The sequence below is a fragment of the Pristiophorus japonicus genome, chromosome 10 (genome assembly GCF_044704955.1).
Source record: "Pristiophorus japonicus isolate sPriJap1 chromosome 10, sPriJap1.hap1, whole genome shotgun sequence".
Lineage (NCBI taxonomy): Eukaryota > Metazoa > Chordata > Chondrichthyes > Pristiophoridae > Pristiophorus > Pristiophorus japonicus.
Window position 1 is genome coordinate 196,507,076 of NC_091986.1, and position 22,530 is coordinate 196,529,605.

Consider the following 22,530-nt stretch of genomic DNA (forward strand, 5'->3'; position numbering starts at 1 on the left):
AATTACAACAATCACGTTAACTTCTGCTCTTTTGGCTACTTCTGCGGAATGCAACTGTTTATTTACGGATGCGTTTATTTGTGCATTCCGCCCCCAGCTGAAGACCGTTACCCAACCTTACCCCACCCCCTGCCATAGATGGGGCATTGTGTGCAGATTGTTAACAGGCTTATTGGATAGTGACAGTGTCGTGACTTCTGGATTTCATCCACCCCAACGATGTCCCTTGTGACACACGCACCAAGCTTGCACGCACCAGGGGGTTGGAAGAATGTGATACATCTTCCCTGAGTTCCCTCTCTCCCCTCCAATCCCTGCCCCACCTGTGCCCCTCTCTCCCTCCCCCCCCCAGTGCTCTCTCTGCCCCCTGTGTCTCTTTCCCCCCTGCCCCTCAGTGCTCTCTCTGCCCCCCCATGCTCTCTCTCCCCCCACCCCGCCGTCTCTCTCTCTCACCCCCAAACCCCGCATATCTCTCTTCTCTCTTCTCCAACCCCCTCCGTGTCTCTCTCTCTCCCCCCCCCCATCCAGGCTCTCTCTTCCCGTGTCTCTCTCTGCCCCCCTGTGTCTCTGTCTCTCACCCCCACCCCCGTGTCTCTCTTCCCCCCCCCCTGTGTCTCTCTCTCTCTCTCTCCTCCCCCTTCTCTCTCTCTCTCAGCCCCCCGCCCCCACCCACGCTCTCTCCCCCCGTGTCTCTCTCTTCCCCCCTTGCTCAGGGCTTGTGGCACAGTGGGGGGCAGAAGGGAGACTTAGTACAAATAGTTACTCTGATTTTTTACTCATCTAGATTGGAAGGTTATTGTGAGACACTGAAGGGTTTGGTCAATTGCTGTTAAGGAGATGTTTCAGAATTTTCTCTGCTTCCAAATGTCTATTCACTTCCGATAAGAGACTGAGTTAAGGAGGATCCATGATGGTGCAGCTCAGGAAAGGATGAACAGGCTGGGTCCCTTTTCTCTTAAAAAAGAAGGCTGAGGGGCAACCTAATAAAGGTCTTTAAAATGATAAAATGTTTTGATAGAGTGGATACAGAGAGGGTATTTCCATTTGTGGGGAAGAGGCCATCAATATATGAAAGTCACCAAGAAATTCAATAGGGAATTCAGAAGAAAATTCTTTACCCAGAAAGTGGTGAGAATGTGGAACTTACTACCACAGGGAGTGGTTGAAGCGAATAGTATAGATGCATTTAAGGGGAGGCTAGACAAGTACATGAGGGAGAAGGGAATAGAGAGTTATGCTGATAGATTTAGATGAGGAAAGAGGGGAGGAGGCTGGAGTGGAGCATAAATGCCGGCATGGACTGGTTGGGCCGAATGGCCTGTTTCTGTGCCGTATATCCTATGTAATCTGTTGTCTGTTGGAAGGAGCAGTCTTGATGAAATGGATGGGCTTTTCTCTTCCACACATTTTTATGTGGAGAATAAATTCTGTATTCCATATTTCTGTATGCTCAGTGTTACTTTAGAACTAGGAAGTATATTTGTACTGATTTAACCTTCACCCCGCCCGGTAGAAACCAAGGGAGCAGGTCGTAGTTAAAATAAGACGAGTCACTTACCCCCTCTAACCCCGCTTCCTTCCCACAGTGTCCCCATATTAACTTGCTCTTTTGAGCATGACACCCACAGGACTGGGTTGCCAACTCTGGTCAGATATATTCCTGGAGGTATCATCACATGACCTCCTGTTTCCCACAGGCCCCGCCCTCACACTCCCGCCATTGGTCGCCAAGCATGACCACACTCGAGGTGCCCTGCCTTCCCACGGCCAATCGGAAGACTCTTCATTACCCGATTGGATGATTCTTGACTGTTGGTCAAACAGCCTTTTTCCCATGTCCAGTGTATTAATAACTCGTAAACAAAATACACAAAAAAATCGACTAAAGAAAACCCGCACTTTTTATAATGACCTCTGATTGGACCACAGCAGTGCCCTGGAGATTAGCCTTTCAATGCTGGGGGGGTTGGAAACCCTACTTTAGGGGGTTCTCCTTTAAATATACAGACCTACAATTTCAACCCGAGCCCTGTGTGGGGCGATGGGGGTTGGGGATTGCAGTATTGGCTTGTCCATCACACCAAGCCTGTCGGGAGCCTGATCCTGGACCAGAAGAGGCCCAGAAGGTATTGCGTCCGTTAGCAACGATATCAAATGCCCATTTATTTGATCAGCAAAATTCTGATGGGCGCGGACTTGAAGGCAACTTGCCGGATTTAAACATAATTGCAAGATTAGGCTTGTTTTGTGCTCCGGGAGACTGGTTAGGAAAGGTCTCCACTAATCCGCTTCGTATCAACTAAAAAATAAAATGGTTCTGATCGTTGCAAGTGCCATTTCAACCTGCTTATGATGTATCACTTAAAAGATATTGAGTTTCCAATCCTTGGAGTATAATGCGGTATATGCTTGACAGAAATTACATATTATTTGTTGATGCAGTGGGGCACTGATGATGCAAATTCATGTTGCCTCTGCCATAATTTCAAAGAACAAATCCACCCTAATTATAATTGTGAATAAGCTGAAAGGTCACTTACAATTATACTGATTGTTTGTTTGTGTCCAACTGTGCACAGCTGCTGATGTCAGAGCCGGCATTCAATTCTCTCGGTGTGACGGTGCAAAGAGGAGGCCATTTTGCAGTCCAGTAAAAGGGACTCACCTGCCTTCGAAGGTTGCCAGTGTTCCAGGATTGCCCCGGGGTTGAAGGTTCATCTCCTGGACACTGCTGTGAGCAAACCCAGAGAAAAATCGACGGATCATTCAAACAAAAAAATCGCCTGTTTTACTCGTTTTCTTTGATTACGAGTTGTAAAAACATTTTAGATGGGACAAAAGGCTGTTTGATTCAGCGGTCAGATCATGGCGGGCAGGCAGGAGATTATATGATAAAAGCTCCAGGAATATGTCCAGCCAGAATAGTTCCAACTACTTTCCCTTTCCAGTTGGCTCTCTACCTGAAAGATGAACCTTTTTTTTCTCTGTCTTTTCAGATGCTGGTGGAGCTGCAACATTTATTTATCCAGCATCTTCAATTTTTAATTGCCATTTTGCCTGTGTTGTCCCGACAATGCAGGCACCTGTGAGCATGCTCACAGGTTTGTCGAGCTGTTGCCAATCCCCGAAACCTCCCTCGGCAGCCGGCGCCTCACAACTTGAGCCTCCTCCGGGAAATCCCCTCCGTGCCTTTCAGTTCTGCGCGGAGGGGTTTCCTGTACGGGCTGCTCCTGCACACTCTCAACTTTGCCATCCTCGTCTGCCGTCCGGACACGCCATGGCGTACCATCTTGCCGTCCGGAGGAGGCGGGGGTCCCCGATGGAGTGCACTCTACGCGGGAGTCCTCCCACTATTTATCGGGGACTTGGCCTGGAGGGTGGTGCACGGAGCAGTGCCGTGCAACAAATTTTTAAGTCGGTTCACGGGCTCCCAGGCAATTTCTGCGGCCTGGAGGAGTCCGTGTTCCATGTTTTTATGGAGTGTGCGAGGTTGCAGCCCCTGTTCCACTATTTAAAGGGGCTGCTCCTCAATTTCTGGTTGCACTTCAGTCCCACGCTCCTGATCTTTGGGCACCCTGTGTGGAGGGGAGCGGGTAGGTCCGAGGCCCTCCTCGTAGGACTGCTCCTGGGCACGGCCAAGGGTGCCATCAGCCGGTCCAGGCAGCGGGCAGTCGAGGGGGTTGTTCAGCCTGACTGCCTACCTCTCTTTCGCGCATACATCCGCGCCAGGGTGTCCTTAGGGATGGAGCACACGGTGTCCACCGGTACGCTCGCGGCCTTCCGCGAGAGGTGGGCGCCGGAGGGACTGGAGTGCATCATCACCCCCGGCAACCAAATTTTAATTGGATTTTATATGTTTTAAAGTTTAATTTGTTTTAATTGCCGGTTTTAGTGTCCCGCTCCCCTTTTATAGGGGGCACTTGTAAAATTTATGATTATAGAGCCCAAAAATCCCCCCCCCAAAAAAACAAAAAAACTCCACAAAAAAAAACAAAAAAATCAAAAAAAGGGCAGTTGAAAAGTGTTTGGAGTGTCCCCCAGATCGGAGGGGCACTTGATTTAACTGTTACTTTTATTTCCAACCAAAAAGAGTTGTAAAGCTGTTGCCAATCCCCGGAACCTCCCTCGGGAGCCGGTGCCTCACACCTTGAGCCTCCTCGGGGAAAACCCCTCCGTGCCTTTCAGTTCTGCGCGGAGGGGTTTCCTGTACGGGCTGCTCCTGCACACTCTCCACGTTGCCAGCCTCGTCTGCCGTCCGGTCACGCCATGGCGCACCACCTTGCCGTCTGGAGGAGGCGGGGGTCCCCGATGGAGTGCACTCTACACAGGAGTCCTCCCACTATTTATCGAGGACTTGGCCTGGATGGAGGGTGGTGCACAGAGCAGTCCTATGCAATAAATTTTTAAGCAGGTTCATGGGCTCCCAGGCTGCCTGCAATTTCTGCCATCTGGAGAAGTCCTTGTTCCACGTTTTTATGGAGTGTGCGAGGTTGCAGACCCTGTTCCATTATTTAAAGGGCCTGCTCCTCAAATTCCGGTTGCACTTCAGTCCCACACTCCTGATCTTTGGGCACCCTGTGGGGAGGGGAGCGGGTAGGTCCGAGGGCCTCCTCGTAGGACTGCTCCTGGGCACGGCCAAGGGTGCCATCAGCCGGTCAAGGCAGCGGGCGGTCAAGGGGGTTGTTCAGCCCAACTGCCTGCCTCTCTTCCGCACGTACATCCGGGCCAGGGTGTCCCTGGAGATGGAGCACGCGGTGTCCACCGGTACGCTCGCGGCCTTCTGCGAGAGGTGGGCGCCGGAGGGACTGGAGTGCATCATCACCCCCGGCAACCAAATTTTAATTTGAGTTTACATGTTTTAAAGTTTAATTTGTTTTATTGCCGGGTTTTAGTGTCCCCCCCAGTTAGGGGCCACTTGTATAATTTGCCTCTCGGTGCCCCAAAAAACCCACAAAAACCACCCCCCCCCCCCACAAAAAATTTTTAAAAACCCAAAAAAGGGCACTTGAAAAATGTTTAGAGTGTCCTCCCCCTTTAATCAGGGGGGTACTTGATTTAATTTGTTAATTAGTATACAACAAAAAGAGTTGTAGAGCTGTTGCCAATCCCCGAAATCTCCCTCGGGAGCCCGCGCCTCACAACTTGAGCCTCCTCCGGGAAATCTCCTCTGTGCCTTTCAGTTCTGCGCTAAGGGGATTCCTATACATAGACACCTCAAGTCGCTGGAGATATATCACCAACGATGTCTCTGCAAGATCCTACAAATCCCCTGGGAGGACAGGTGCACCAACATCAGGGTCCTCGTCCAGGCTAACATCCCAGCATTGAAGCACTTACCACACTTGATCAGCTCCACTGGGCAGGCCACATAGTCCGCATGTCAGACACCAGAATCCCAAAGCAAGTGCTCTACTCGGAACTCCTTCATGGCAAACGAGCCAAAGGTGGACAGTGGAAATGTTACAAGGACATCCTCAAAGCCTCCCTGATAAAGTGCAACATCCCCACTGACACCTGGGAGTCCCTGGCAAAAGATCACCCTAAGTGGAGAAAGTGCATCTGGGAGGGTGCTGAGCACTTCGAGTCTCAACGCCGAGAGCATGCAGAAATCAAGCGCAGCCAGCGGAAAGAGCGTGTGGCAAACCAGTCCCACCCACCCCTTTCCTTAAACGACTATCTGTTCCACCTGTGACATAGAGTCTGTGGCTCTCGTATTGGACTGTTCAGCCACCAAAAAACTCACTTCAGGAGTGGAAGCAAGTCTTCCTCCATTCCGAGGGACTGCCTATGATGAAGATGATGATGCTTTTGCACACTCTCCACTTTGCCATCCTCGTCTGCCGTCCGGACACGCCATGACGCACCATCTTGCCGTCCGGAAGAGGCGGGGGTCTCCAATGGAGTGCTCTCTACGCGGGAGTCCTCCCTTTAGTTATTGGGGACTTGGCCTGGATGGTGTTGCATGGAGCAGTCCCGTGCAACAGTTTTAAGTCAGTTCACGGACTCCCGGGCCGCCTGCAATGTACATTGTGTGAGGTTGCAGTCCCTCTTCCATTATTTGAAGGGGCTGCTCCTCAAATTCTGGTTGCACTTCAGTCCCATGCTCCTGATCTTTGGGCACCCAGTGCTGAGGGGAGCGGGCAGGTCGGAAGGCCTCCTCGTAGGACAGCTCCTGGGCATGGCAAAGAGGGTCATCACCCGGTCTAGGCAGCTGGTGGTCGAGGGGGTCGTTCAGCCTGACTGCCTGCCTCTCTTCCATGGTTACATCCGAGCCAGGGTGTCCCTGGAGATGGAGCATGTGGTGTCCACCGGTACGCTCGCGGCCTTCCACAAGAGGTGGGCGCCGGAGGGACTGGAGTGCATCATCACCCCCGGCAACCAAATATTAATTTGAACCACGTTATGACTAAAGTTTAATTTGTTTACGTTTGTCGGTTTTAGTGCCCCCCCCCCCCCCACTTCGTCACTTTAATCAGTGGGCACTTGATTTAATGATTCATTGTTTTACAGATACAACAAAAATAGTTGTAGAGCTGTTGTCCATCTTGCTGTCTGGAGGAGGCGGGGGTCCCCAATGGAATGCTCTCTACGCGGGAGTCCGCCCGTTATTTATTGGGGACTTGGCCTGGAGGGTGTTGCACGGAGCAGTCACGTGCAATAGGTTTTTAAGTTGGTTCACGTACTCCAAGGCTGCCTGCAATTTCTGCGGTTTGAAGGAGTCCATGTTCCACGTCTATGTGGAATGTGCGAGGTTGCAGCCCCTCTTCCAATATTTGAAGGAGCTGTTCCTCAAATTCTGGTTGCACTTCAGTCCCACACTCCTGATCTTTGGGCACCCTATGTGGAGGGGAGTGGGCAGGTCGGAAGGTCTCCTCGCAGGACTGCTCCTGGGCACGGCCAAGGGTGCCATCAGCCGGTCCAGGCAACGGGCGGTCGAGGGAGTCGTTCAGCCCGACTGCCTGCCTCTCATCCGAGTCAGTGTGTCCCTGCAGATGGAGCACGCAGTGTCCATGGGTACGCTCGCGGCCTTCCATGAGAGGTGGGCGCCGGAGGGACTGGAGTGCATCATCATCCCCGGCAACCAAATTTTAATTTGATTAAAGGTTTTTGTTGCAATTGTTTAAATTGTTAATTTGTGGGTTCTAGTGTCAAAAGGGGGCACTTGATTAAAAGTTTTCTATGAAAATAGTTGTAGAGCTGTTGCATTGTGGGCGGCTTAGCCACAAGACTCAATAAAACCCCAGTCAGTTGGGTCTAGGTCATTCACGATGAGGCAGGTGGTTGGGAGCCTGGTGGATGAACTGGTAATGTGTAGTATGATTGTTCAACTTTTGTTAATAAACCAACTACTTAATAGCAATGTGTTGCTATGAATTCTTAAGCGAAGAACCCATGAAGCAAATACATTACAATTTCCTTTAGAACTATGGATAGGAAGTGACCTTGCAATACTTTGGTGGATAGTCTTTGTCACTTAACTCTGCAATTCATGTGCATTTGGCTTGTAAGTTCCTTCAACACTTAAGCTACTCCTGCCCCTTCAGCCGACTGTGAGAGCTTGGCGTTAACTATACATATTGGAGGTGCATTTCCGTAAGGATTCTCTGAATCGTCCGCCATAACTTTAGCCAGAAGTGCCGCAGAAACCCCCAGCAAAATCGTGTGGTGGCATTTACAGAATTTTTCTGGGATTTCCATGGCTCTTCTGTTGAAGTTACCACGGACAATTTGGAGAACCCAGCAGAGGTTCACCCCCAATATGTATCGTTAACTCCAAGTTCTCATGGCAGCCTGGTGGTACGAAGGGGATGATTATGGGAATCCCTGTGGAAAACCCCCGTCTCTTTACTTAAATAATAAAAACAACCTGTAATGTATTCTCTTCATGGGTTCTTTGCTTAAGAATTCATATCAACACATTGCTATTCAGAACCAGTTGGTTTATTAAGCAAAAGGTTTAACAATCACAATACACATTACCAGTACATCCACCAGGCTCACAACCACCTGCCTCATCGTGGATCTCCCAAACCCAACTGACTGGAGTTTTATTGAATCTTGTGAACATCACGTGACTGGCTAAGCCACTCACAACTCAACAGCTCTACAACTGTTTTGTTGTATCTGTAAAACAATAAAACGTTAAAACAAGTGCCCCCTGATTAAAAAGGAGTGGGGGGAGCACTAAAACCGACAAACTTAAACAAATTAAACTTTAGACATTACGTGATTCAAATAAAAATTTGGTTGCCGGGGGTGATGATGCACTCCAGTCCTTCTGGCGCCCACCTCTCACGGAAGGCCACGAGCATACTGGTGGACACCGCGTGCTCCATCTCCAGCGATACCCTGGCTCGGATGTAACCACGGAAGAGAGGCAGGCAGTCGGGCTGAACGACCCCCTCGACCGCCCACTGCCTGGACCGCCCACTTGATGGCCACCTTGGCCATGCCGAGGAGCAATCCGACAAAAAGGCCTTCGGACCTGCCCGCTCCCCTCCGCACAGGGTACCCAAAGATCAGGAGTTTGGGGCTGAAGGGCAACCAGAATTTGAGGAGCAGCCCCTTCAAATATTGGAAGAGGGGCTGCAACCTCACACACTCAGTAAAGACATGGAACACGGACTCTTCCGGACCGCAGAAATTGCAGGCGACTTGGGAGCCCGTGAACCGGCTTAAAAACTTATTGCACGGGACTGCTCCGTGCAACACTCTCCAGGCCAAGTCCCCAATAAATAAAGGGAGGATTCCTGCATAGAGAGCACTCCATTGGGGACTCCCGTCTCCTCCGGACGGCAAGATGGAGCGCCATGTCGTGTCCGGACAGCAGATGAGGATGGCAACGTGGAGAATGTGCAAGAGCGACCCGTACAGGTATTCCCTCCGCGCAGAACTGAAAGGCACGGAGGGAATTTCCCGGAGGAGACTCAAGTTGTGAGGCGCCGGCTCCCGAGCGAGGTTTTGGGGCTTGTCGCCGTTGAGGAATTCCGTCTGGACGGGGGTCAGTTCAGACGGGATTGCTCCACGTGCTTGAGCCTCCTCGACACACCTAACATAGTCAGGGCCCAGTCAACAGCTCTCCAAATCTTTGAGCATACTCACAGGTGCATACATTACACTGCTTTATTTACGATAAATGTGAATGAAGAAACAAGTAAAGTAACAAAATGAACTGCTTCGTGTATGTCATTTGAGGACGTTCCTGTTCTAAACAGAAAGTGATGCAAAGGAACTTTTATTTTATTCATTCATGGGTTGTGGGCATCACTGACAAGGCCAGCATTTATTGCCCATCCCTAATTGCCCTTGAGAAGGTAGTGGTGAGCTGCCTTCTTGAACCGCTGCAATTTGTGTGGTGAAGGTCCTCCCACAGTGCTGTTAGGTAGGGAATTCCAGGATTTTGATTCAGCGATGATGAAGGAACGGTGATATATTTCCAAGTCAGGATGGTGTGTGACTTGGAGGTGAACTTGAAGGTCATGGTGTTCCCATGCACCTGCTGCCCCTGTCCTGATCATTATTTATGTGGCTGGCCCAGTTACGTTTCTGGCCAATGGCGACCCTCGGGATGTTGATGGTGGGGGATTTGCCGATGGTAATGCAATTGAATGTCAATTGCCTGTCACTTGTGTGGTGCAAATGTTCTTTGCCACTTATCAGCCCAAGCCTTAATGTCATTTAGGTCTTGCTGCATGTGGACAAAAACTGTTTCATTATCTGAGGATTTGCGAATGGAACTGAACACTGTGCAGTCATCAGTAAATATCCCCAATTCTGACCTAATGATGGGGGGGAAGGTCATTAGTGAAGCAGCTGAAGATGGACACTGCCCTGAGGATCTCCTGCAGCGATGTCCTGGGGCTGGGATGATTAGCCTCCAACAACCACAACCATCTTCCTTTGTGTTAGTTATTACTCCAGGCAGTGGAGAGTTTTCTCCCTGATTCCCATTGCAATTTTACTAGAGCTCCTTGATGCCACACTCGGTCAAATGCTGCTTTGATGTCAAGGGCGGTCACCCTCTCCTCACTATTGGAATTCAGCTCGTTTGTCCATGTGTGGACCTAGGCTGTAATGAGATTGGGAGCTGCGTGGTCCTGACAGATCCCAAGCTGAGCATCGGTGAGCAGGTTATTGATCAGTAAATGCTGCGAGTACTGTCGACGACATCTTCCATCACTTTGCTGATGATTGAGAGTAGACTGATGGGGCGGTAATTGGCCAGATTGGATTTGTCCTGCTTTTTGTTGGCAGGACATACCTGGGCAATTTTCCTCTTTGTCGCGTAGATGCCAGTGTTGTAGCTGTACTGGAACAGCTTGACTAGAGGTGTGGCTATTTCTGGAGCACAAGTCTTCAGCATGACAGCTGGGATATTGGGATAGAGCCTTGGCTGTATCCAATGCACTCAGCCGTTTCTTGATATCATGTGGAGTTAATCGTTTTGCTGAAGACTGGCTTCTGAGAAGATGGTGTGGACCTCAGGAGGCTGGCATAGATTATCTACTCGGCACTGCTGGCTGAAGATGGTTGTGAATGCTTCAGCCTTATCTTTCGCACTCACCTGCTGTGCTCCACCATCATTGAGGATGGGGATACTCACGGAGCCTCCTCCTGTTGTTTAATTGTCCACCATCATTCACAACTGGGTGCGTCAGGACTGCAGAGCTTTGAAATGCTTTGTTGGTTGTGGGATGGGGTAGCTCTGTTTATAATATGCTGCTTCTGCTGTTTAGCATGCAGTTGTAGCTTCACTCATTTTTAGGTACGCCTGGTGTTTCTCCTGGCAAGCTCTTCTACATTCCTCATTGAACCAGAGTTGGTCCCCTGGCTTGATGGTAATGGTAGAGTGAGGGATATGCAGGTCCATGAGGTTACAAATTGTGGTGGAATACAATTCTACTGCTGCTGATGGCCCACATCGCCTCATGGATGCCCAGATTTGAGCTGTTAGATCTGTTCTGAATCTATCCCATTTAGCACGGTGGTAGTGCCACACAATAGGATGGAAGGTGTCCTCAGTATGAAGGAGGAACTTTGTCTCCACAAGGACTATGCGGTGGCCATTCCTACCAACACTCTCATGGACTTCTGGGACATTGCTGCAAAAGAGAGGGAAAAAATGGCTTCTTTCTTAAGTTTAAAAACCAACAAGAATTGTAATACAGATGGTGGTTTCAGTGACTTTTTGCAAATGGGCACAAATTAAAAATGTATGACTTTTGAGCTTGTCAAAAATAATTGATAGTGAAAGATCATCTTTGAGTGCATTTGTTTAAAATGCCCTGAGTCCCCCTCATCACTGCAGTAGTTGAGTGTTGTTTACAGCCAAAATGTATGAATATTTGGAACTTGGTTATTAATTATGCATTTTTATTAATGTTAATAATATTTCACTTAGCTTATTTTGTTGATTGAGTTGCACTACTGCATAGCAGCAGAAGTCAATATCAAAATGCAACTCAATCAACTCCCCTCAACTGTATCAGGCACATAACCGAATCACCAAAACAGAAAGATTTCTATTTATATAGTGACTGATCGTGTCTGGGTAATGTCTTGATGCCTTCATAAATAATGAGTTGCTTTCGTATTCAGTGGACATTATGTTGGCAACTGCCTAATATCTGTGATTCAGGTACTAATTATTTTATAACATACAGTAACTCGTATTACTCAGTAATCAAGTGTTGATTATCACTCAATACATTTGCAGTGATTACAAGCCTTGATTATCCTTCAGGAATGGAACACACAGGCCTTCATCCAGAACAATTGAGCCAGGATATAATCAGGTCACCTCAATAAAGTTCACACAGATGGGTAGATTTTAAAATTTCAGTCTTGAATTGTGATTTAACTTGTATATTATAGAAATACACTTTGGGGTGGTGATTTCAAGGCTGGCATTTATTCCCTGGGTTTCCGTAGTTATTATGCATCACTTCAGATTTCCTCTCATGTTTACAACATCAGCTGAATAACCTTTTATAAAACACATGCCTTTTAACAAGAAATAAAGACATATGTCTTTCACAACCTCCAATATCCCAAAGCGTTTACAGCCAATGAAGTACTTTTGAAGTGTAGTCACTGTTGGATAAATCTTGGCCAGGACACTGGGAAGAATGGCCAAGCTCTTTTTGGAATTAGTGCCATGGCATCTTTTTCATCCACCTGAAAGAGCAGACGGGGCCTCGGTTTAATATCTCATCCGAAAGACAGCACCTCCGACAGTGCAGCACTCCCTCAGTACTGCACTGGAGTGTCAACCTTGATTTAGTGTTCCAGTTCCTATGAACCCACAACCTTCTGACTCACAAGTGAGTGTGCTACCCACTGAGACATGGCTAACTCCTGGATGTAAATTATCCTAAATATAGAAACCTAACATTTGCAAAATTCACCAGTAGTCGAGGCTCCTCAATTTGCCCTGTCATTCGTTTGCCAACTTTCACAAAAGGGGAATATTAACTGTCAGTGAGTTTCTGGTGGGAAACCATTAGTTCTCCGGTGTATCCCAGGAGTGAGACTTTAGCGCTGGTATTTCTGCCTCTAAGTCAAAAGGTGCAGGGTTTGAAAGTCGCTCCAGACAGTCCCAGCGAGTGGCGACTGGAGCACTGGTCTTGAGTTCTCGATTGACATCCAGTTGGATACCAGCTCAGTGTGAGTGCCCCCCCCCATTCACTTATTGCATGGGCTCGATGAGTACAAAAAAAACCTCCAACCATGCAGGACTAAGCCGTCTACCAGCTGGTACAAAGATGGTTACGGCCAGAGAAGGAGCATTCACCTCAAGGCCTGTCGGATTGCCGATCAGCCTGTGATTCCTTCCGCTACTTTGCGCTGTTCCCCAGGGGAAGAGTGTGAAGATATAAAAATAACAACAACCGCTGGGCCTCATTGCCATGCCAACAGTCCAGTTCCTGCTCACAATGGACAGGAGCTGGCTGCCATCCTCCAGAAATCAGGCGAATCTGACAAAGTGTAAGAAAGGGGGTTCTGAGGGAACAGGGAAGGGAATGGTCTCATGCGAGGTAAGGGGGATGCCCAGGTCAGGGAAAGCCTCTTCAGCTTTCTGATCCTCTACATGCTGGCCTTCACCTGGCACGAAGACTGCATTCATTTCCCCTTGAACTTAAGCGCATAAATCTAGGCTGACACTCCAGTGCAGAGCTGAGGGAGTGCTGCACTGTCGGAGGTGCCGTCTTTCAGATGAGATGTTAAACCGAGGCCCCGTTTTCTCTCTCAGGTGGACATAAAAGATCCCATGGCACTATTTTGAAGAAGAGCAGGGGAGATATCCCCGGTGTCCTGGCCAATACTTATCCCTCAATCAACATAACAAAAAAAAACAGATTATCTGGTCATTATCACATTGCTGTTTGTGGGAGCTTGCTGTGCGCAAATTGGCTGCCGTGTTTCCCACATTACAACAGTGACTACACTCCAAAAGTACTTCATTGGCTGTAAAGTGCTTTCAGACATCCGATGATGTGAAAGATGCTATATAAATGCAAGTCTTTCTTTTCTTTTTCCCTGCTCAGGCTGTAGTTAAAATCAGTGTCGGAGCCTGCTACTGTTATACTGTTATTGGGCCCCAATTAGGATATGTTAATTGTGGTCCTGCTGGCTTTGCGCGGGTGGCTTAGCCGCCTGTCCAGAGGTGTCCATTAACATCAGAAATGGCAGGATCTGGGCGGCTATCCATTGGGCAAGTAACTCAGGACATTTAACTGCCCATCCACTCACTCTCCACCAGGTGGGCAGAGTGCAAATTTCGCCCCCCCCCCCCCCCCAAAAAAAAAATGTTTCCCAGCTTCTCTTTATTGATCATCAAAGATATTTTGAGAATGTCATAGTTTTTATTATTAATAGTCAAATATTTTTTTTCCTTTTGTCAAAAATACCCTGAGTGAAGAGCCAAGGCCTGAAGTGCAGCAGTCAAGTAAGGTTGACCGAATATGAAATAAATCAGGATGCAACTTGAGTTATAAAATCCTGCAAGTCATGGGAGGAAGAAAAGACTGAAGGAGACATTTCACAGTCTTGAAGTCATGTGAAAGAAGGAGTTAGAGTTGAAAAGGGTCCGCTGAGTCTAAATTTCAACACAGTGAGAATGAAACAGGAAAATCAAAACAAAAAAGAAAGACTTGCATTTATATAGCGCCTTTCACAACCACCGGACATCTCAAAGCGCTTTACAGTCAGTGAAGTACTTTTGGAGTGTAGTCGCTGTGGTAATGTAGGAAACGCGGCAGCTAATCTGCACACAGCAAGCTCCCACAAACAGCAATGTGATAAATGACCAGATAATCTGTTTTTATTATGTTGATTGAGGGATGAATATTGGCCAGGACACTGGGGATAATTCCCCTGCTCTTCTTTGAAATAGTGCCATGGGATCTTTTACGTCCACCTGAGGGCAGATGGGCCCTCGGTTTAACGTCTCATCTGAAAGACGGCACCTCCGACTGTGCAGCCCTCCCTCAGCACTGCACTGGAGTGTCAGCCTAGATTTATGTGCTCAAGTCCCTGGAGTGGGATTATGATCCAACAACCTTCTGACTCAGAGGCAAGTGTGCTACCCACTGAGCCACAGCTGACACTATGAAAGCATTAAGTAAAGTTATATCATCTATTGCCCTTTTGTAAAGATTAAAATCACAATTTAGGACACTATAGTAATGTCAAATGTTCTTTTACTTAATCTCCAGTTAGATATATATTTTCTACCAATAAAGGGACTCCATTGTTCCCTCCCCACTGAAGTTAATCTTGTTCCACAGCCTTGATGTCAAACAGAGAAAGCTGACAAACGTATGTGACATTTCCTTAGGAGAGAAAAAAATTATTGCGTAATTAAAAGGTTCACACTCTAAAATAAAATCTTTCCTTCAAAAGCTGCTCGGTAAGGGTTGTATCATTGACGTATGGGGGTTTTTGTTACTCTAAGCTCAGCTCTGTTGGATTTACTGGGTATTGTCTTTGTTTTACAGGAGTATACCATTGACATCTTTTTTGCTCAGACTTGGACTGACAGTCGCCTGCAGTTTAACAGTACAATGAAAATCATCACCCTGAATAGCAACATGGTCGGTCTCATATGGATACCAGACACGATCTTCAGGAATTCCAAAACGGCAGATGCTCATTGGATCACCACACCCAATCAGCTGCTGAGGATATGGAATGATGGGAAAATCTTGTACACTTTGAGGTGAGTTATGAACCACATGACAAGATCTATATAACTAAAAGTTTTTGTGTCGTTCCAATTATGGGGAGAAAAACCATTTGGGGGGGGGGGGGGGGGCTTGGTTCTACCAGGATTCTGTTCCATTTATTCCCTTTCGATTCCAGTGGAGGGAGGGGCATGAGTGGATCTTCTGCCCCACACCACCTTACGTCAAGGAGGAGTAACAAGGGAGTCCCCGGGCTACCCGAGAAAATTCTGATCTTTCTGACCTTTATAAGGCCTTAGGGGAGCTCGCGCCAACTGAGACCTAACACGAGTCCTGCTGAGTGCCTTAGGAAGACCCCAAACAAGAAGCTAATGGATTTTATAACCAAATGGGGCAAATTACCCTCCCAAAGAGGCACACTTGCTCTACTGAAGCAGAGGATACGAAAGATTGTTTTCTGCTGAGCACTTGCTGGGTCTGCAATCTGCTACCGGAGAAGCCGAGGGCCATTCCAACGTTGCAACTAACAGATCAGGGCGAGCGCTGCTGAAGTATCTGTAATCTATTTGCTTCCTAGATTCTTTGTTTAAGAATTCATAGCAACACATTGTTATTAAGAACTAATTGGTTTATAAGCAACAGTTTAACAATCACACTACACATTACCAGTTCACCCACCAGGCTCACAACCGCCTGCCTCATCGTGGATCCCCCAAACCTAACTGGCTGGGGTTTTATTGAGTCTTGTGAACATCACGTGACTGGCCAAGCCACTCACAACACAACTGCTCTACAATTATTTTGTTGCAACCAATCAAGTGACCCCTGATTAAAGGGGGGTCACACTCTAAGAACTTTTCAAGTGCCCCCTTGTCTTTTTGTGTTTTTTTTTTGGAGCACTAAAAAACACAAATTTTACAAGTGCCCCCTGGCTAAAAGGAGGGGGGGGCGGAAACTAAAACCGGTAATTTAAACAAATTAAACTTTAGACATATAAAATCAAATTAAAATTTGGTTGCCGAGGGTGATGATGCACTCCAGTCCCTCTGGTGTCCACCTCTCGCGGAAGGCCGCGAGCGTACCGGTGGACACCGCGTGCTCCATCTCCAGGAATATCCTGGCTCGGATGTAACTGCGGAAAAGAAGCAGGCAGTTGGGCTGAACGACCCCCTCGACCGCCCATTTCCTGGACCGGCTGATGGCCCCCTTGGCCGTGCCCAGGAGCAGTCCTACGAGGAGGCCCTCAGACCTGCCCGCTCCTCTTCGCACAGGGTGCCCAAAGATCAGGAGTGTGGGACTGAAGTGCAACCAGAATTTGAGGTGCAAGCCCATTCAAATATTGAAAGAGGGGCTGCAACCTCGCACATTCCATAAAAACATGGAACGCGGACTCTTTCAGACCGCAGAAATTGCAGGCGGCCGAGGAGCCCGTGAACCAACTTAGAAATTTATTGCACGACACTGCTCCGTGCACCACCCTCCAGGCCAAGTCCCCAATAAATAGTGGAGGACACCTGCGTAGAGTGCATTCCATTGGGGACCCCCGCCTCCCCTGGACGGCAAGATGGTACACCATGGCGTGTCCGGACGGCAGACGAGGATGGCAAGGTGGAGAGTGTGCAGGAGCAGCCCGTACAGGAAATCCCTCCGCGCAGAACTGAAAGGCACGGAGGGGATTTCCCCGAGGCGGCTCAAGTTGTGAGGCACCAGCTCCCGAGGGAGGTTTCGGGGCTTGGTGCCGATGAGGAAATCCGTCCAGACGGGGGTCAGTTCGGACGGGATCTCCCCACGTGCTTGAGCCTCCTCGACACATCTAATGGGGTCAGGGCCCCGTGCAGTTTTTAGCGACTCGATGGCACGTGTGGCGCCATCCAGCCCGCTCCTCCGCCATCGAGCAGGTGCCTGACCTTGGTCACCTCGCCAGCCACAGCCGTCTCGTCTGCCTGCCACCTAAAACTGCAGTCGTGGAGGTACAGATTCCTGAGCAGCGGCTCCTGTAGGACAGCCGCCATTCCAGACGGTGGAGAGCTGCGCTTGGTGGCGACTCTGTTCCAGACCCTGATGAGTTCCTGGTAAAAGACAGGCAACCCCTGCACGGCGGACCTGACACCCCCCAGGCTCAACTGCTCTACAACTATTTTTTTTGTAATACAATAAATCAAGTGCCCCCTGATTAAAGGTGGGGGACACACCAAACATTTTCAGACAAGTACCCTCTTGTTTTTTTGGGGGTTTTTTGAGGCACTAAAACACAAATTATACAAATGCCCCCTAGCTAAAAGGGGAGGGGGGGGTGGCGCTGAAGCCGACAATTTAAACAAATCAAACTTTAGACATTTAAAATCAAATTAAAATTTGGTTGCCAGGGGTGATGATGGGCTCCAGTCCCTCCTGCGCCCACCTCTCGCGGAAGGCCGCGAGCATACCGGTGGACACCGCGTGCTCCATCTCTAAGGACACCCTGGCTCGGATGTAACCGCGGAAGAGAGGCAGGAAGTCGGGCTGAACGACCGCCTGCTGCCTGGACTGGCTGATGGCCCCCTTGGCCATGCCCAGGAGCGGTCCTACGAGGAGGCCCTCGGACTTGCCCGCTCCCCTCCACACAGGGTGCCCACAAACCTGTGAGTATACTCACAGCTGCATACATTACAGTATCCTTGTAGGTTGAATGCACCTGCCCTGACTATTCAAATGACTGCTTCTTTGTACTGTGGGATGGTGCCGTCAACTCTGGGCAAGGTCAATACAGGGGCTCCACTCGGCCCCAAGAATTTCAAATGTCTGAAAGAGGATGATAGGTTTCAGGAGGAAGCCTTTATCATGCGTACTGATGAAACCTGCTATTTTCTTTTGAGCTTAGCCCCAGGTTGCGTTACAACCTTACATGGGATCCAAACTAGTTGCACCATAGAACGAGATAATTTGGTCCATTGTGTCTGTGCTGGTTCTCTGTTCGAGCAATGGAAAACTAATCCCACTGCTCCGCACTCTCCCCAGAGCTCTAAATCATCCTCTGCTTTCAATATTCATTTCCCTTAAAAGTTGTAATTGTCTTTGTTTCAAGCATTCCGAGACTTATCTTGGATTGAAGAATTGAAGTTTATCTCAGACTTGTTAATAATGAGTTAGCCACAATTGGGGATTTACAACAGGACGTGCTGTAAGAAACATTTGAGAGGGAAATATTTTTATTAGAAGTCATATCATAAATGTTGCAGTTGTCATGAAATATGAAGCATTTGTAATAAATAATAACATGGTGACCATGACAACAATATATTGTAAAGAACGGATTGTGGATGCATTGGTTGTAATTTACCAACATTCCCTGGATTCTGGGGAGGTCCCAGCAGATTGCTAAACAGCAAATGTAACGCCCCTATTTAAAAAAGGAGGCAGACAAAAAGCAGGAAACTATAAACCAGTTAGCCTAACATCTGTGGTTGGGAAAATGTTGGAGTCCATTATTTAAGAAGCAGCAGCAGGACATTTGGATAACCAAAATTCGGTTCGACAGAGTCATATGGATTTATGAAGAGGAAGTCATGTTTGACAAATTTGCTGGAGTTCTTTGAGGATGTAACGAGCAGGGTGGATAAAGGGGAACCAGTGGATGTGGTGTATTTGGACTTCCAGAAGAAATTTGACAAGGTGCCACAAAAAAGGTTACTGCACAAGATAAAAGTTCATGGGGTAGGGGGTAATATATTAGCACGGATAGAGGATTGGCTAATTAACAGAAAACAGAGAGTTGGGATAAATGGTTCATTCTCTGGTTGGCAACCAGTAACTAGTGGGGTGCTGCAGGGATCAGTGCTGGGACCCCAACTATTTACAATCTATATTAACGACTTGGAAGAAGGGACCGAGGGTAACGTAGCCAACTTTGCTGACGATACAAAGATGAGAAAAAGCAATGTGTGAGGAGGACACAAAAAATCTGCAAAAGGACATTGACAGACTAAGTGACTGGGCAAAAATTTGGCAGATGGAGTATAATGTTGGAAAGTGTGAGGTCATGCACTTTGGCAGAAAAAAAATCAAAGAACAAGTTATTATTTAAATGGAGAAAGATTGCAAAGTGCCGCAGTACAGCGCGACCTGGGGGTATTTGTGCATGGAACACAAAAGGATAGTATGCAGGTACAGCAAGTGATCAAGAAGGGAGTGGGCAATTGAGAAGTATATATTTTGAGGGTCAGTCAAATGAACTGACCCGTTCTATACTTAACTGTTTTCCTAATTACTGGTACCAGATTTACCTAAAAGTTTTGAAGAGATTGTTCAAAGCAGAACACCAGCCAATAGCAGAGAAACATAGAAACATAAAAAATAGGTGCAGGAGTAGGCCATTCAGCCCTTCAAGCCTGCACCACCATTCACTAAGATCATGGCTGATCATTCAACCTCAGAACCTATTTCCTGCTTTCTCTCCATACCCCTTGATCCCTTTAGCCATAAGGGCCATATCTAACTCCCTCTTGAATATATCGAACGAACTGGCATCAACAAAGCTCTGCGGTAGGGAATTCCACAGGTTCACAACTCTCTGAGTGAAGAAGTTTCTCCTTATCTCGGTCCTAAGTGGCTTACCCCTTATCCTTAGACAATGTCCTCTAGTTCTGGACTTCCCCAACATCGGGAACATTCTTCCTGCATCTAACCTGTCCAGTCCTGTCAGAATTTAATATATTTCTATGAGATCCCCTCTGATTCTTCTAAATTCCAGTGAATACAGGCCCAGTCGATCCAGTCTCTCCTCATGTGTCAGTCCTGACATCCCGGGAATCAGTCCAGTGAACCTTCGCTGCATTCCCTCAATAGCAAGAACGTCCTTCCAAAATTAGGAGACCAAAACTGAACGCAATATTCCAGGTGAGGCCCCACCAAGGCTCTGTACAACTATAGTAAGACCTCCCTGCTCCTATACTCAAATCCTCTCACTATGAAGGGCAACATGCCATTTGTCTTCTTCACCACCTGCTGTACCTGCATGCCAACTTTCAATGACTGATGTACCATGACACCCAGGTCTCGTTGCACCTCCCCTTTTCCCAATCTGCCACCATTCAGATAATATTCAGCCTTCACGTTTTTGCCACCAAAGTGGATAACCTCACATTTATCCACATTATACTACATCTGCCATGCATTTGCCCACTCACCTAACCTGTCCAAGTCACCCTGCAGCTTCTTAGCATCCTCCGCACAGCTCACACCACCACCCAGCTTAGTGTCATCTGCATACTTGTCGATATTACACTCGATTCCTTCATCTAAATCATTGATGTATATTGTAATTAACTGGGGTCCCAGCACTGAGCCCTGTGGCACCCCACTAGTCACTGCCCGCCATTCTGAAAAGGACCCGTTTATCCCGACTCTCTGCCTCTTGTCTGCCAACCAGTTCTCTATCCACGTCAGTACATTACCCCCAATATCATGTGCTTTAATTTTGCACACCATTCTCTTGTGTGGGACCTTGTCAAAAGCTTTTTGAAAGTCCAAATACACCACATGCACTGGTTCTCCCTTGTCCACTCTGGTAGTTACATCCTCAAAAAATTCGAGAAGATTTGTCAAGCATGATTTCCATTTCATAAATCCATGCTGACTTGGACCGATCCTGTCACTGCTTTCCAAATGCGTTGCTATTTCATCTTTAATAATTGATTCCAACATTTTCTCCACTACCAATGTCAGGCTAACCAGTCTATAATTCCCTGTTTTCTCTCTCCCTCCTTTTTTAAAAAGTGGTGTTAGATTAGCTATCCTCCAGTCCATAGGAATTGATCCAGAGTCGATAGACTGTTGGAAAATGATCACCAATGCATCCACTATTTCTAGGGCCACTTCCTTAAGTACTCTGGGATTCAGACTGTCGGGCCCTGCGGATTTATCGCCCTTCAATCCCATCAATTTTCCGAACACAACTAATAAGGATTTCCTTTAGTTCTTCTTTCTCGCTAGATCCTCTGTCCCCTAGTATTTCCAGAAGGTTATTCGTGTCTTCCTTAGTGAAGACAGAACCAAAGTATTTGTTCAATTGGTCTGCCATTTCTTTGTTCCCCATTATAAATTCACCTGATTCTGACTGCAAGGGACCTACGTTTGTTTTCACTAATCTCTTTCTCTTTATATATCTATAGAAGTTTTTGCAGTCAGTTTTTATGTTCCCAGCAAGGTTCCTCTCATACTCTACTTTCTCCCTCCTAATTAGACACTTTGTCCTCCTCTGCTGGATTCTAAATTTCTCCTAGTCCTCAGGTTTGCTGCTTCTTTGGCCAATTTATATGCCTTTTCCTTGGATTTAACACTATCCCTAATTTCCCTTGTTAGCCACGGTTGAGCCACCTTCCCGTTTTATTTTTACTCCAGACAGGAATATACAATTGTTGAAGTTCATCCATGTGATATTTAATTGTCCGCCATTGCCTATCCACCGTCAACCCTTTAAGTATCATTCGCCAGTCTATTCTAGCCAATTCACGTCTCATCCCATCGAAGTTACCTTTCCTTAAGTTCAGGATCCTAGTCTCTGAATTAACTGTGTCACTCTCCATCTTAATAAAGAATTCTACCATATTATGGTCACTCTTCCCCAAGGGGCCTCGCACAACAAGATTGCTAATTAGTCCCTCTCATTACACATCACCCAGTCTAGGATGGCCAGCCCTCTAGTTGGTTCCTCGACATATTGATCTAGAAAACCAACCCTAATACACTCCAGGAAATCCTCCTCCACCGCATTGCTACCAGTTTGGTTAGCCCAATCTATATGTAGATTAAAGTCGCCCATGGTAACTGCTGTACCTTTATTACATGCATCCCTAATTTCTTATTTGATGCTGTCCCCAACCTCACTACTACTGTTTGGTGGTCTGTACACAACTCCCACTAGCGTTTTCTGCCCTTTGGTATCCCGCAGCTCTACCCATACAGATTCCACATTATCCAAGCTAATGTCCTTCCTTACTATTGCGTTAATTTCCTCTTTAACCAGCAACGCTGCCCCATCTCCTTTTCCTTTCTGTCTATCCTTCCTGAATGTTGAATACCCCTGGATGTTGAGTTCCCAGCCTTGGTCACCCTGGAGCCATGTCTCTGTAATCCCAATTAGATCATATTCGTTAATAGCTGCCTGCGCAGTTAATTTGTCCACCTTATTGCGAATACTCCTCGCATTGAGGCACAGAGCCTTCAGGCTTGTCTTTTTAACACACTTTGTCCCTTTAGAATTTTGCTGTAATGTGGCCCTTTTTGATTTTTGCCTTAGGTTTCTCTGCCCTCCACTTTTACTTTTCTTCTTTCTATCTTTTGCTTCTGCCTCCATTTTACTTCGCTC

The 22,530-nt window shown here is 47.5% G+C and overlaps 1 protein-coding gene across 2 annotated transcripts in view; it reads left to right on the forward strand.

Moving 5' to 3' along the window:
* LOC139274890 (gamma-aminobutyric acid receptor subunit gamma-3) overlaps positions 1-22,530 on the forward strand; it is an 859,347-nt gene that overhangs the window by 259,592 nt on the left and 577,225 nt on the right. For both annotated transcript variants that reach the window (XM_070891613.1, XM_070891614.1), the window contains exon 4: positions 15,000-15,220. In XM_070891613.1, the coding sequence (XP_070747714.1) occupies positions 15,000-15,220 (221 nt within the window). The remainder of the gene's footprint in view (positions 1-14,999; positions 15,221-22,530) is intronic.